Source organism: Gymnogyps californianus, chromosome 1 (genome assembly GCF_018139145.2).
Source record: "Gymnogyps californianus isolate 813 chromosome 1, ASM1813914v2, whole genome shotgun sequence".
NCBI classification, from domain to species: Eukaryota; Metazoa; Chordata; class Aves; order Accipitriformes; family Cathartidae; genus Gymnogyps; species Gymnogyps californianus.
Window position 1 is genome coordinate 186,687,096 of NC_059471.1, and position 17,163 is coordinate 186,704,258.

At 38.3% G+C, this 17,163-nt stretch overlaps 1 protein-coding gene across 1 annotated transcript in view; it reads right to left on the reverse strand.

The window, feature by feature from the left end:
• Positions 1-17,163, reverse strand: part of CNTN1 (contactin 1) — a 103,858-nt gene that overhangs the window by 40,165 nt on the left and 46,530 nt on the right. Inside the window, exons 13-15 of the mRNA XM_050903305.1 lie at positions 11,878-11,998; positions 6,971-7,129; positions 3,516-3,665 (exon numbers count right to left, since the gene is read on the reverse strand). Of these exons, the coding sequence (XP_050759262.1) occupies positions 3,516-3,665; positions 6,971-7,129; positions 11,878-11,998 (430 nt within the window). The remainder of the gene's footprint in view (positions 1-3,515; positions 3,666-6,970; positions 7,130-11,877; positions 11,999-17,163) is intronic.

The window sequence follows — 17,163 nt, forward strand, 5'->3', positions numbered from 1 at the left end:
ATATCACTATTTACTTTTCTTTTTACCAGCAGGGCCAATGAGCACACGTGGCACACACAATTAAAATAATGATAGTCTGTAATAGCTGTGAGAGTCTGTGGTCTTGCCAAGACTAATGTATAACTACTGCTGCAGGAAACAAGCCAGTTCTAACCATAGCTAGCAATCATTCTTCTTTTCAACCATATTCTCTACAAATATTTAATTGAATATTCAGAAACGGAACACTCCTCATAGGTCTTAAGAGAAGCACTGTGTATTGTTCTTGTGCTTCCTCAGACGTTGGTATGCCAAGGGCTCAAGCACCCAGGACTGGCACATGCATTTACTTTACAGACTGTGATTAGTTCCATCTACTTCAATATATTTACTCACAATGCGCAATGTTAAACCCACGGATATATCTTTGAAGCACTGGCATCCTAATCCTATTCTAGATGAGTGGCACATGTCTTCTTGATTGGCACGTTCAGAATGGATAGATGTTCAGAAGCGAAGCTGGCATAGCACTTAGTAATTTACTATTTGCATTTTACACTGATACTCTGTGTAATGAAATAAAATCTGCTGACCTATCATTAGTGCACAGCTGAGTGGTAAAGCAGGTTACTCTCAAGGACTCCATTACAAATCAGTCCTGTATTCTCATTTCTATAAGACTCTTTGCACTAAGTGTGATGATTCTGTTGCTATCCCCTGTGGTGTTTGTGTATTTATTTGCTGTCACTCAATACTAAGGACACACAAAGTACCACTGAAAACTTAGGAAATGATGGCCTACCTATAGTGAATTAAATATGCCCCAGGTGACCATGCATTAGCTACATGCCCTATCTACAAGAACATGTTCTTTGTGTTAAAAATTCTTATATGATCAGGCATTTTCTCCACTAATCAGTGAATGTCACAAGATAGTAAGAGGATAGTTCCTAAGTGCTCTCCCACTATTTAGGTAAGATGTTTGCTGAGGCCTTCTCTGAGGGTCAGCTGAGGAGAAACACAAAACAGAGAAGAATTAATGTTTTCAGAAAGGATAAAAATGTGTAATAATAAATTTGAAATTGAAATCAGCATTCAGTGCATGGTTTGCGCTATTTATTTGTGGCCTTCCAGAAAACAAATTAGTGGAGAACAAGACTAAAGAAACATATGATGACAATTCAAGAGAAAGCTTGAACTTATTACTCGACCTTGTTATTACTGAAATACACAGTAGTTACACTATCTATTATAAGCATATAACTTTAGTGCTAAGTTAGAAGCAGAGGTTTGCTAGAATGCTTAAGTAGTCAAAGAAGATACATAGGCTGCCAGAGAAGAGAAAAAAAGACTGTCTAATGTCTTACAAATCACCCTTTTCAAGAGAATCTCCCTCATTCTCTCAACCATTAAACCCAGGTTTCTCTCTCCATTAAGACCAGGTTACTAATTCAGACAGCTATGCTTAGACAATTACTCTAATGCATCCAGAAGCTCAAATACATAAAAGCAGGCTTTGATCCATTGAATTTCAAGAAATCACTGTGAAATGTGTTATTGATGAAGCAAGCAAATTTCATTAAAAAGAAAAATCACAGCACACATAGTTAGCATGCTAATAAAAATGTTACTGAAATTACAGTTATCTTCAAGAAGAGAGACTTCAAAATTGAAAAAGACACTGATAACGTTTGAGTTTAACAGACATTATTTGTCACTCATACAGTACAACAAAGACGCAGCACTGTTTGTTGCTGTTTAACACAGAACAAATGTTAAAAATAACTACAATGTGTGGATATGGGTTGTTGTTTGTGCAATAAAATACTTACCTTCTTCAGATTTACATGAAAATGCGCACACAGTACTGGTTCTGTAGCGCCCTGGAAGCTGACAGTGCAACCCAAATCCTATTGTTGCTGCTCATAACAAATTCCAGCTCCTGGCAGAAAATGCACTTGGGCACAGAAGTTCATCTGCAAACTGTTACTGGTTTATACCCTATTTTGGCATGGCAAGAAGTGCTGACTGATGCCTAGGAACACTACATTAGCATTTTGCTTTGTTTCACCAAAAATGTCTCACGGTCTGCCAGAGATGACAATGGTGCTGTGCATGGGGAATCAGACAACAGACTAAACAGGCTACCTCTTGCAAAAGCATTGCACCCTGCTACAAAACTGGAGGATATGCCCATTTTCTGGGAGGCTGCAACAAATACCATGAACGTGGCACACTGCGAACTGCAGGACACTACCACTATTCCACCTGTGAGCATTATGTCCCCTCCCTTTCTGTCTCTTTTCTGACATTTCAAAAATGTCTATTGTGCACCAGGCACTCCAAAAAGCATGGGCAGATTTCTCATTTAGATTCCTCGGCCTTCAAATACAGCTGTTGAGTCATAAAACATATGATGCTAATAGTCAATTTTATAGGCAGTAATTTCCTTTTACTTTAGTATTAAAGTTCTGTGGCTTTTCCTTCCCTGTCCAGATTAATTTAACCAATCTGTATTTTCTTTCTCCCTAAGCAACAAAATTTTTAATGGACCAAATGTGGGTCTTTTTTAATAAATGTTTTGAAATTTGCAATGCAAATACATTTTATTTTGAAAATACTATCTAATCAAAGCAATGACCTAGCAGGTGTAATTGCAAAAATTAATATTTACACTTTGGTTTCGCATTTTTAGTTTCAAATCTCAAGCTATGGGACAACAATTGTAAATATATCTAGGTTGCACATGGGTGCTAATATGCGTTAAGGAGGATATACTGGTCTACAGGCTTTGTTGGATACAGTCTTTTTGCAGTGATACATTACCTCCTAGAGCACTGCCGTTATCTCCTTTGTACAGTCAAACCAGAATGTATTATCTTGAATAATAACATCTAATTCCTCATTTTGGAGAATTCATTTTTAAAAGGACATGCCTGAGCCTAAAGGATATCCTTAAATATGCTCTGAGATTTTAACACTGAGCAATTAGACTGATAAGGGCATATGTTGTGTTGGATAACGTCACATCTTTGACGTGGAATAAGAAGACACAAGACCAAACCTTCAATCACAGAAAAATGGCATTATCCAGTATAACACACATCCTGTCATGTATTCTTTAGTTAGAATACAAACCAAACAGCAAATGGACATTTTGTTAAACACACGCATGTTTTTCCCTAAGTCCTGTACCCTGGTCCCAAGCATGTGCATGCATTCATAGACACACAACCTGACTGATAGATACAGTGGGGGATCTCTGAAAGATACAGTATGATTCTGTTTTAGCAATGGAGGCAAATTTCCCGCTTGTATCACAATGTTTCTTTCCTGTCTGCTTTGATGCTATCACATCTGGACAGTCTGGTATTTGCTTGCTAAAATCTATAGTAGTGGGTGGCTGAAAATATATTCTCTAGACTTGCATCTTATAAAGTGCTTTTTTCAAATAAAAACCAAAATTACAGAATTGATTAATAAAAATGTGAAAATTAAGAAGCACATTAAAAACTTGACATTTTCTGTTTACGTACGAGCGCCTTCAGTTCTAATTTTCTGTGATGGCATACTAGGTTCTCCTGTCCCCAAAGTGTTTGTTGCTATTATCCGGAACTCATATTCCATCCATGGAATTAAATCAATCACTGTAGCAGATTCCATATTTCCTTCAATATCTGATGGTTCTAAAAAAAATGAGAAATTGCTTTAGAAAACAGCATTTTTACAATAAGGTCAGCCAACAATGTGGTTGATTTCGGCAAAACTACCACTATTCTGCAACCACACATAGCCAACTGAAGGAAATCTGATGATGTACATTAGGAACACCACATTTTACAAGGAGTACTCATGGCAGTGACTGGGAATTTGGAAACTATTACACTATCTTGGATAAACCCTTACAGACTTGTAAGTTTTAGCTGCGTGTGAACTAGCAAAAGAAGTACATGTGGTTATGAGGTATCCTTACTAATTACATATTGTAGTTGTAGAATTTCATTTTACCTACAGACAAATGCAATGAGAAATCTGGAATGCAAAAACACTAAAATAAAAATTCATGATATAGACAAGGGCTAGACGTGCAAATGTAGGGTTCGATCAATTGATAAAGCGTGGTTTATAAAATGTGGTCATATTTTGGTGCACCTTATTAGTGAGCATGTTACAACTTGCTATCTAGTTCTCATCCAACAAGGGTAAGTGTTCTTGTAATTTGTGCAAAAAGACCTATTATTGTCATAAGGATGAGCTTCTTTACCATAAATAAAATGTGTAACTCATGACTCTCTGTCTACAATTCACAGACAACAGGGGTTGTTTCTATAGCTGTCTGCCGTTACAGAAAGACAGAGGATTTTCATTTATTGCGTGGGCCAAGAGTTGTTTGTCAAATTAGAGTCTTGGGCTCAGAGGGAGATGAGAAATGAGATATTCTGCACTGGAAAGACAGCTGATTTGGAATTAAAATATGAATGCAATAGCTGCAAAAAACCCAGCCACGGCAGGTGACACAACTTTCCTCTACCTAATGATCATTAAATTTTTCATTCCAAAGCAAGGCCCTGAAGGAGAAGGAAAAACGCTTTCCATTTTCTTTCCATCTGCCCACCACCCTCCCTCATTCTCACTCAAATTATTTTTCTGTCCAGTCATTAGAACCATTGCAAACCTCCTATGGCACCCAAGCCATGATATAAATTTGGCATTCCTTTTCCTGGGCTACTTTCAATCTCTTCATTTCATCTTACTGTGCCAAAAATTCCCAGAATAATTATGAACACTCAACACGATGAGAATCTGATCCCCCTTAACTGGAAAGAGCAACATAAATGTAAACAACTTATTACATAACCCATTCATACATATTTCCATCCTGTGAAGTAGAATACACTTCTTTCATAAAACACACTCAATATTATGCAACCTGAGATGAATGATTTGGTTTGGGAATAATGATAGTAGCAATAATAACAACAATATTTCCAAAGTGCAATGCCAAAGTATATTTTTTTGTTCCACACACTGAAAATTAGCAGCATTAAATGATAGCCTAAACACATTGATGAAAGATCAATTTGGACTGTTCATCATGCTTCTTTCATATGAAAGAGAACAGCGAGCCAAACTGGGAGGAGCCCAGAAATTAAGTAAAAGCTTGCAGTGGTGCCAGTGATGGTTACTACCGTGATTTTACCTATTTTTTGAGGGAATCATCTATGAATCAAAATTACTCAGTGTGGTTCAAATGAAAAAGCAATGATTTTGAAAACACCGGAATAGTTCATTTCAACTTTTCAGAAATGAATAATTTATATCTTTCCTGCTAGCTTCTTAAAAAAAGAATTCAACAGTCTAGATTCCTCCTTGTCCCACTCAAGATGTGAATCCCACTCAACATGCTACAGGATAAGACTCAAGGTCTGACTGCATGTCTCAATGACTATCTCATTAATTCTGTGAAGCAGAAGAACTTCAGAGATGCAGAGAAGTGAATCCCATCATGCCTATAACACTGCAAACAGGGTATCTTCCTGAAAAGTGAGAGAGATGGGTTCAACTGTCTGCTCTGAACCGGATAAGAGCGAAGATCTGAATCCAACACTTGTATCTCCTACACACATTTCTAGTTGCAGTAACACGCAGCACAAAAGGAAGCAGTATCAGAGCTGCCACCCTCTGTTTATAAATTCTTCCTATGTCTTCCTATAACCTCATTTCTTCCCAATTCCTTTTTTTTAATTAAAAAGAAAAAAAAAAAGAATAGGAAATAAAATATAATTTACCCTGAAAAAAGTGGAGGCTGGTCTAAAAGGATCCTCTTTCCTGTGTATATTGTTACTGAAGCAAATCATCAGTTATTTGAACAGTTCTAATTTCCACATTAATTATTTTTTTAAAGTTCAAAGAAATCCATTCTACAGAAACTATTAAACAAGATATGAGATAGGAAGGGATTGGGGAACCTTCTAGTTTTATTTTCCAAGCTACTTTAACATAAGTCATATACTAGTGCTGGCTGTTGGAGGTAATTATATACAATAGAGCTACATATACTACATATTCTAGAAGAGAAATATGATTTAACGCAGTAGGCTGAGTATTTTTAACTTTTTACTCTAAAAATGTAACAGATTTTCAAGTCAATATGTCAAAGTCTATTTCTTAGACATCTATCTCTGTATTTTCAAAGGACAACTTAAATGAAAGACAACAGCTGAAACTATTAATATTCTTAGTATTTAGAAATGCTGAGTATGTGATGCCCTAATTTCACAGAAAAGCACTCAAGTTATAATTTATTATGGTGGCATAATGAATCATATTGGTAGGACAATTCTGTATAGCTTGTGGCAATGCTATCCTTCATAAAGCATTCAAAGATACTAGTAGTTTAAAAATATTTTCATAATTTATGCATTTGTGTTACATCTTGCAAAGAAACATACATTAGCATGCCCTGTGTTCAGGTAGGTGCCTCCTCAACTGCAATTATGTGGCACAATGATGACATCCAGTGGTTAGAAGGATAATCTTAGCTATGTTTTCTCTAGGGGTGCCAGTTTTAACACAACTGGAACTTAGTCGGCTCCCAGGAAAAAGCAGACAATTTTAACCAACTTTCTGCATAACAAATACAGAAATGAAGACACGCGTTTGTCATCCAAATTAACCAGCAAATAAATTTTTACGGTTCTAGTAGTTGATGTGGAATGTTTCAAGCAACAAGGAAAGAGGCAAAAACCAGGTAAAAATTCCGGCCTGTTCTTGTCCTTATTTCTTGATACTCAGTTCAGGCCCTCCAAGTGCTGGGAACAAACCTGTTGACAACACACTGACAGGACAGTACCTAATCCCAAACACTGTAGCAGACATTAATAGCATCCCTGGTTTCCTTTTATTGTGACTATTTTCTGATTAGCCAACCTTTCTAACAATCAAACACTTTAAAACCTATTGACTTTATTACTTCTGGCATTATTCTCACCTGTTTTGGCATCTTTCCACTCTTCAGATAGAAAGGTTTTTGACTGGATAGTGTACTTAGAAATAGGGCTATGATTGTCTGTTCCACGACTCCAGGTAAGTGCTACAGCAGTGTCTCTAATTTCTTCTACTCTTATACCTCCGGGAGGGCCTGGAGGACCTGAGAAAAAAAATTGGTAGTTCAATTCACAAATTAAATATTCTGAAAATGAAAGTTCACTAACTTTCCTACTTGTATTTATCAGATACAAGGCTTTTGAGTCTCACTTTCTACTTAAGAACAGATTGAAAATGTACATATACGTTTTAATACTCTACAGAGTGATTCAGTGGATAAATGCTCGTGCACCTAACAACTACCAAATGAAACTTCCATGACTCCTGCCTAAGTAGTAATATTGAGATTTTCTTAAGTGAAAAAATGATACTTTGAAATTGTTGCTGCTCTTTTTTCAAACAACAGTGAACTTCAGAGCCAGAAAAAATACACAAAATCTTCCTTCCTAAATTCCACCTAATGATGATCTTATTGGTGGCCCACTTTTAATCTACAATTCTGCTTGTGCTATATTGGCCCTGACTGCAATTTATATGGAAAATCTTGTAACTTATATTGAACAAAAATCATACCTTGAAAGACATTTATATAGACCTCTTCACATTTCTCTTGGCCTTCATATTACCTCAACGTGGTAAACCCATCATCAGATTCAAACTTCCTACAGATTAATATAACTTGAGTGAAAGCAGAACTAGACAATGTTTCTCTACAGTTCAACAAAAGCCTTCCCACAACAAGAATTTCAAAAATCGATGCCAAAATGTGGAATCCACTACACTCACTGAACTAAAAACAGTCTTGCGAACTACATGGGTGAAATCGAACAACCTCTGTGCACCAGAATAGCCCCACAAAGACCACCACCAAGGAACAGAAGCACTAAGCTGTCAAAGGGAAAACATTTTTCACCAAACAGCCATTCCACATCTGCCCTTTCAGTCTTGATCATCAAGGACCTATAAAATAATTTCTAAAGAGCATTTTCTTTTTCTTCAAAAGACAGAAACTTGCAAAGATTAATTTCAAAATTCATAGCTCTAGTGAATATAAAAAGTCATGAACTAAATACAGATGTTGACTTGATGGCACATTACTATGCTCCCAACACCCAGATAAATCATTGTAGGTAGAAGTTGTTTGTCCTAATCTAGTTCAGTCTCATCTCAATGCTTTTCAAGTATTAAATACTATTTCTGCCCAAACCAACTACTTAAAATAGCTATGTTAAAATAACAGCAATTATTCTCAATCCATATTTGGCTTTAAGTTTGTTAGTTGTACTTCAGATCTGAAGAGATAGGCCTCTGTTCCCAAAACTTGCCTGTTTTTTCCAGGTGTATCACTAAACCTAAGAAATGGTATTACATCTCTTCACCAAACCTCATCTGGTTTATTTCTGAACAATAAGAACAGACAAAAACTGCTGAAGTGAATGCTCACAGTTTTCTAAATGCATTTTTTAAATTTTAAGAATTTTCTTCTAATTACTACTACTCCCACACCTCTACTTTGTGTGGCTAACTTTTTTATTGTTGCTGTGCTGTGCCTTGGTCCCCAGAAGAGAGGCTAAAATGTGCAGATCAATGGGCACAGGTGATTTTTTCATAGACTAGAAAGCTAAGAAGAGAGTGATGCAGGCGCATACAAATGTGAGTATAGGAATCTTCATCTGCAAAAGACACCACAATGTTCAGTAAGCTGTGCTAAAAAACCTCAGACTTACAGTAATTCTGTAACCCAAAGCTTAGTACCTACTTACAAACTTGGCCTATAGATATTTTCAGATCATTCTTTTCATATTGACTGTTCTGGTTTTGTTATTATGCTTCTGTTTTATATGATACACAGTTATGTGATATATATTAACTGTTGTGTAAAACCAGAGACAATGCATTGGAACTATTGAGAAGTATTCTCTGATTCCACATTCAGAGATAATAATATGCCAACATGATTCAGGTAATTATCCAACAATCTGATTGAACAAGTCCCAGAGCATATTAAAAAAACCCAACAAGAAATAACAGGATATATTTCTCTGCAGTATTTACAGAGAAACCACAGAAAACCAAAACCAAAACAACTCAACAAAAAGAATGGAACGAGATTTCTACATCAGATCTAAATACACAGTGTGCCAAATGTATCTTCAGCTCTTGAGCTCTTTATTTTCTCCATAAATCTGAGCAAAAGGAATCAAATGAAATTAACTGAATCAAACAAATATACTACCATATATTGTTGTTTCTTGGTTTCAGTGAATTTATCCTTCTAACGAACAAGCAGTTCCATTCCCGACTCCAAAAGTATTCAAATTTAGACTGGTCCCTTAAAGAATATATATATGCCATTGTTTAAAAAGAAATAAGCGTGACCACAATCTATTGAGCTATGGCCTACGACTTTTTGACAATCAAATTCCTGATTGTTTCTTCTCCTAAGATCCAAGAACAGTTCCTATTTAGTATCCTTGAAAAAATGTACATCAGTTGACTACCGGATTGCTCATAACCAACTTCTATTAAAATGCAAATCTTGGCATTGAAAACTAATCTACTAATCAGCTGTCCTTGGGCCTCCCTTTCAAGGTAAGGACTAAATACATCACTGCACGTCGAAACAGCCTCTTACTCTTCACAGAGGATGCACAAAGTAGAAGTTGTTGCTAAGAGCTGATTTTTAAGATGAGGGTTGTTAGTCAACTCTCCACCCTGGTGACGTGCATATTTGCTAGCCCAGCTCTAAGGACTCAGGTAGGTAAGGCCTGAGAGACCCATTCTCCTGCCAGACTGTTCACTTCAGAAGCCCTCAAGCTGGTAGGTATGGAAAGGTTCATCAGTCCCAAGATCTTTCTTTCCTTCTTTCTTTAGGAGATATCTCTTGCAGCTTCTCACCTCACAATCAAAGTTTCTGAAAATGGCATGTGTCAGGAAACACCAAGGGCCTGCTGCTCCCTCAGGAAAGCTGAGCCAGGCCCACGAGTAACCCCAGGGTTGGCAGCTCCTTCAACAATGGGGCACAGTGCCGCAGGGTCTGAATATAGTGGGCAGAGCTGAGTGCTGATATGGCAGTCCTAGGTACCGCAAGCAATGAATCAGGTGCATCCAGGTGACAAACTACTGCATATATCCAAGCAGTCCATCCAGGAGACAAGCTACTTACAGCATAGGTCTGAAGCCAACTCAGGAGGCAGGGCTGGAAGCAGGTATGTCTGTAACATAGCTCCAGTCAGGGCTGAAGGTCCAGGGCTGAGCTTAATGGGGCTCCTGGGCCTATGGGCAGTTGCATGGGTGGGTGTCCTGGGTGAGGCTGGTCAGGGCCATTAAGGCCTGTTGGTGCACTCAGGGGCCTGACAGTCTTCAGTGTACTAATATCACTAGCAATTCTCCTGAACACAACAGCAATTTTAATACTCTAAGATCACATAGGACAATCCATATGAACTGTTAAATTGTTTTGTGGACAGACAAAATACCTTCATGTGCCTGCATGAACAGTGGCTATCCTTTACTGCTTCACTGATGAGACGCTCTGGAACCCAGCTCTCTGTTTTCATACTTTGCTGTTGCCTCTTCCTACCAATGTAGTTAAACTATAATGTCACCTTCGTCATATTTCATCAGATATTTAACCCTTCCCCTGTAAGATACTGAGTCTTCCACCGACAAAAATGGTAGTGAGAATTACTCAGCACTAAGCAGAACTGTGTTCATTGTATTAAAACCCAAATGTTGAGCATAAAATGAATGGTAATTTCTTCCACAACATAACCTCAGAGCAATGATTCTAATTATAATTACTGGGTTGGAAGGAGAATCAGAAGCTTGATAAGGCACCTTGTCTCTCTTTAGTTTTAAAAGGAATTGCTTACATAATACTAAGGCACATGAACAGACCCTTCTCTTTTTCTTTGCAGAAGTATTCTGCAGTTTCACCACTTATCATATTTGCTTTGACATTTCATCCAAAACTGATGACACTTCACTGGCTGTTAATACCCAGTGAAAATTAAATACAGAAATATTCAAGTCCACAGCATCCTCAGATGACAGAAATTCAGAATCAAGGCACAAGCTATACTTCAGCTGCTATACAGCTCTATAGTATAACTGGAATGTGGGGCAAAACATGACAGCAATGCGGCTCCAAGTACAAGTTATGCCTGCTTTGAATTGTCAGCATTACAGAGCATTAGCGCTTCAGAACGTGTTATACCTGGAGGCACAAAACAGAGTAAAATGCCCAAAGGACATGAATTAACTTACGCTATTGAAACCACCCATTGTAACAAATCTTGTAGGTTACTTACTGTATGAGCAAGCACAGTGTTTTGAGACCGAAGTAGCACTTAACAGACATGAATCAGTTAACAATGGAGTGATAACCTTAACCCTAAATATCCTGGTTTCTGTCATTTGAAAACTAGGAATCCTTTTAATGTAGGCCTAGCATTATACACAATAATTTAATCCATAAAGCTTTATGAGAAAACAGAAGTGGCTTCTCAAAAATGTTATACAGTGGATACATTGAAATGATACTCAAAATCTATTTTTAATAATGAACACCAAATTTACCTGTCTAAAAATTACTTTAACATAAGGAAAATACCCATAACAAAAAAATCTTTATTGCTTTTCAGGAAAACACATGCTCAGTTAGACCTCTAAATGTCTGGAATAGAATCAGTACCCTGAGTAGACTTTAAGCACTTTGCATGTTCATACACTTTTCATTTTAATTCCTGTCATTTCTTGATATGAAATAACATATTGTAAACAACCAGAAACACTCTGCTTGCCTAGGTGAAAACCAGCCACGTTTCTGTTTTACCTGGAGAACCTTACCTCTTACCACAAGGTCAGCTGAAGCTGAGGAGTTGTCCACAATCGTCTGAGCGGTGCACATGTACCTCCCCGCGTGCCGCAGCTGAACATTTTTAATCAGCAGCTCACCATTGGATTTAATCTGTCACAAAAATAGCACTTAGTGAAGCTGGTAAACATCCCTGTACAGCTATGTGATACTTGTCTACACATCCCTCCCAACTGATATACAGTGGCTGCTATTTCCAAAAAGCAAGTGCTTCCTTCGAGAACAGATCACCCTCAAAGATATATCTGATTTGTATGACAGCTGTTGAAAGTGTCCTGTGTTTCCTGAGGAGCTGCTGCTCTTTTTACCGGACATGAAAAAACCAGACGTCTTAGTAAATCTTTTTTTACAAGCCAACATCTCCCTTCTACTTTTTGAAGCTGTCGTGGTTTAACCCCAGCCAGCAACTAAGCACCACGCAGCTGCTTCCCTCTCCCTCCTCCCAGTGGGATGGGGAGGAGGAAAAAAAGTAAAACTCGTGGGTTGAGATAAGAACAGTTTAATAACTGAAGTAAAATAAAATACACTACTAACTACTACTACTACTACTATCATTATTATTACCCATATTATTATTATTACCCATGTCTGAACATTAAATTTAGTCAAGAATTTTTTCATAAACAGCAGTCAGATGACTTTTCTGCACCATTACTTGCTTTTTTATGCACATTTGTATGATAACATGTCATGGAGACCTACTAACAGAACAGGACACTGTTTGGCTCTTCCTTTACAAGCCTAAAGCAGTACAAACATTTTTATCGCAGAGAGGCTACAATCACAGCCTAAATAAAGATGCACCAAAGAGATACTAAAATGCAGCAACTGCAAAGAAACAATAACGTTCAACACGTCACAGCTCCTTCGAGGAAAGACCATCCCTGTTCTGCACAGCGGTGTTGGCAATGGACAGGACGATGACGGTAACCATAACCCCCGTGGCGGGAGGCTGGGCTGCCAGGGCTCCGGGCCGGCTCCGAGACAGCACAGTCCAGGGTGGCCCCTTCCTTTGGCGACCCGGGATGGGGTGCACACAGACAGCGCCGCAGTGAGGCCTCAGCCAGGGCCAACCCCCTGCTGTGGGAGCTGCTGTGGAGCTGAAACACTGCCTTTCGGGCCCCGCCAGAACCACAGCTCCCACCGTGGCACAGCTCAGCCTGGCCGTGGGCCCTGCCGGTCCTCACCTGCTGAGCGGCCAGCTGACTTCCCAGCCTGACCACGACCCGGCCTACTCACGATGGACCTGCCCAGCCACACCTGGGCTGTGCCCGGCCCTGGCTGCCGCCACCAGACCTGCCCTGCTCCCCTCCCTCGGGCCCCGCGGGATGGGGCCCTTGCTGGCGAGGCCCCTGCCCTGCTGACCATGCTATCCCCCCCGGCTCAGCTCTCGCTGCTCCCTGACAAACGGCATCAGGACCTCCAAGGAAGCAATTTACTATTCAACGAGGCTCATACCCTCATCATCATCATCACAGACCCTAATCTTTCTTCAACACTCTTCACCAATGCTAGACTATTGGGAAAATAAATAGCTATGGTTTCAGATGGCTATAAGGTCCACTGTCTGCTGCTACCTGTGGTTGTACAGAAGGGCAAACTGAATAAAATATTTTTGTCCTATGACACTTCTGTGAGCCCGCTGAGTAACTAGATGTGCACCTGTAAAATAAGGAGTAGAAGAGAGACTACTATATACCCCACAGCTATTCTTAATGAAAAACACATTTTATGTTAAGAAAGCTATTTATAAAAATGTTTAAAAATAACACACTTGAAATATTTTGCTTATCTATCCTGCAGTTTATTCCAGAAAAAGATTATGAGGTTAAATCACGGGGTTATACATGTGTTAGTCTTAAAAGTATTTCAGAAAAAAACCAAATGTTCTCTCCAAAATATATCTGATTGCTTTCATGGAAGTCAAAATGTTACAAAATATTAACAGATGGATTTATACCACACTAAACCAAAAGGGGCAACATTCAGATTTCCTAACTCACTGCAGATTGTTCAGAAATGCAATTTTTTTTTTGAAAAAACAAACACTGAGATAACTCACTGCAATCCTGAAACCTTCACATGCAGGAACAAAAGGAATTCAGATGCAAAATGGTACATAAAAAAAAATTTGCTGAGTATTTCGGTGTAAGAACTAGTGTCATCATCACGTAAGGTTCTAGGGAACAGCAAAGACCTTCAATACAATCTTAAATATTACAGGCTGTCATTAGTGTCTCTGCATGTAGACATTCTGAAGAAATAAAATAAAGACATGTCATCCAGTTCATGCTTCCTGATTGAAAAGGAGGGGGAAAAAAAGTAAGGTTAAATCTTTTCCAAATGTTCTGAAACTAGAATGCCAGTTTAGAGTCTATATTTAGGGGAGATTAAAATAGTCAGATAAAACTATCCTTTTCCTTTCCAAACTCCAGTGAGGATTCTGGATGCCAGCTTCAAATTCTGCTGGCATAAAATTTCAGCACAAACTGAAATCTGTTAATACCAATTTTTTTGGTCCAACATAAGGATTCACATCTTTAAGAAATTACTGAGGTAAACCATTGATTGGATAAAAGGAGAATCAAGCACACATGAAAGAAACTGCTTAATTCTGCCTAGCAATACTTCAGCTGATTGCCTCATAGGGTCAGAGAGAAATGCAGGTTACACTGTATCTTTTCAATTTTTGAGTGACACAAGTGCTGTTAGAAATGATCAAACAGATTAGTTGGATCAGTGAACAATCCAATATTCTTGATATATTTTTGACCATTTCTCTTTTAGTTATTACTAAACTATGTCCATGTATATATATTTTTTTTTTTTTTTCACCCCCCACACTTTTCACTCAAGACTAATATGACAGGGCTTCTAATTTAATTTGCCAAAGTGCATGCAGGATACGGAGATAAGGTGAGTCTGGGACAGTGGCATTTCTGTGCAGGTGCCCCCCCAGTTTATTCATAAGAACTCAAGGGGGACTGCCTTTGAGGACAGCATCCTTTGAAAATCTGTGGGGATTACTGCATAGGCGAGCACTGGCTGGCTGCCTGACTAACCACATGTAAGCCTTTTTTGTCTACAGTGGGCTAAGCAACGCTGTCAATGGCTTTCAGGAAGAAAAATCAGTGGGAGTGTCAGTACTTCCATGGGAGCAGAGAGGATGGCTACCTGCTCCTCTGACCTCCAAAAAATTACAACAAAGAAGCCGCAGAAGTTCAAACTCCTTGAGTTTTCAGTTCCTGGGTTTTTTTTGTTTTGTTCTTATTGGTTTTGGTTTCAATAAAAGAGACAAACAGTTCTCTATTTGAGTGCTGTGTATAAACCTTTAGTTTATTAACACTAAATGTCATCCTAGAAAAAACCACACTGCCTGTGAATCTCTGATCATCGCTTGCACTTTGATCTGTGAATAAACATAAGCAAAGGTTGGGCAAAGCAATAAGGTTTAGAAAAACTGCACAAACTTAGAATTCTCATAATCATATTATTACTACAATAACAAATGATTACAAATTCTTAATAGTCTTAGTACTCATTAATTCCTATGTAAGCACTTTAATTAAAATACTTTATTATATTTATTAATGATGTGCCCATATACTTTCTCTAACATTAATTTCCTGTATGGGAACGTGGTCTTAAAATCTAAATGATGAAAAACAGATGGGAAAATGTAACATAATTTAAAAATCAACAACCCATAGATATGGTATTGTATCTTGTTGGTTCAGCAGCTCTCCTGGAGCAAGGTTTTATGCAGTTGGTAATGAAGCTTTCCATACCTCAGAGCAAGCCTAAGTTCTTGGTGGTAAAAGAAGAGCTTACAAAGCAAATAAAGAGCATGGGCATCAGCAAATTCTGTCCACAAATTAGATATGAATGCACTGTATGTTTTCATTCAAAAACCTCAGCTTGGCTAAGTTTAAAAATGCCTTCCTTAACTCAGAGAAAACTGAATCACAGACTGGAAATAGTGATAGCAGTACTCAGGGATGTTCCAAGGGTATCTGTGGTTCACCACTCAGTTATTTACCAAGTTTCAAGCAAAGACTTTCATCATATGAGCCCTGTATTTATGCTTTAATAGTGATGTCAAAAATAGCACTGTATGACCTATTTCTGAGATACACTGTTCTCTTTTGACTATCACCTTTGCCAGTGCACTAAATTACTGAAAGCCATCAGAACATGTTCCTGTGTGATCAAAAATCATTTACAGGAACCTAGTCTTTTGACTGAAAGCAGTACCCACTTCTGTTGGGACCTCAGAGACAATAAAGGAACTTATGTTAGTATGAAGCCAACAAGCCCTTTGTAATAAAACTAACTTGGCAGAAATAGAAGAACATGGTAAACAGAGTCTTTTTTTTTTAATTCAGGTTCGAAAACTAGACATCTGAGCTTCAGAGGTGTTTAATACACAGTTGAGGTAAGATGATAAGAGAATCGATAAGAAGTAATGTGGAAGAGATGGGATTCTTGGTGATGAGATCAGCTTTTCCAAAGCTAGCAATAATTTAAAACATCTTTTTCTATTACCTGTACCTAAAATTGTTAACTCTGAGTTCACGTGAATTGTTTTGTTCCTGCCAGTAGAGGATCTGCTATGTGGTGGATAAAAGTAGAACAGATAATCCCAGAGCTGTTGATGAATGTTAATGTAAATGTGATTATAGCTGTTTTCCTGATATTCAGATCGGAGATGACATGGGGCCAGCACCACCAGTGCAGCTCTATTGTCTCAATCCTATTCATAATAGAGCTTATCTCACTTTGTTTTATAAGCCATGGCTGGCACAAAAGTTATGGGTAAATAAAAATCCCAGCAGGATAACGATGACAGTCATTCCCACTGAAGAATCTCTTCCTTCAGCGAACTATATTTATATGTAAAGGAAGTACAGTGCTAATTCTACCCCTGAAATGTGGACTGGGAAATATTTCCAACAAATATATTCTTCTTCCCCATTCAGCATACCGCTGAGAATGCCTGAGGACACTGTGCTTTGTACCAGCATCCCTGTGGTAATATGCCCTGTTATTTCATTTCCAACAGCAGAAAAAGCCTAGGTACTTGTTCACTTATATTCATGGCTCACAACTTTATGGCTGATGACGAAAATTCACAATCCACTGCAAACTACATTTCTCTGAGTAGTGCTCACACCTGGCTTTCTCAGCTCCTAATTAGGGATGCTACCTAATTAGGGATGGCACACGGATTTTGGTAGTTTGTGAACTCTCACAAGCAC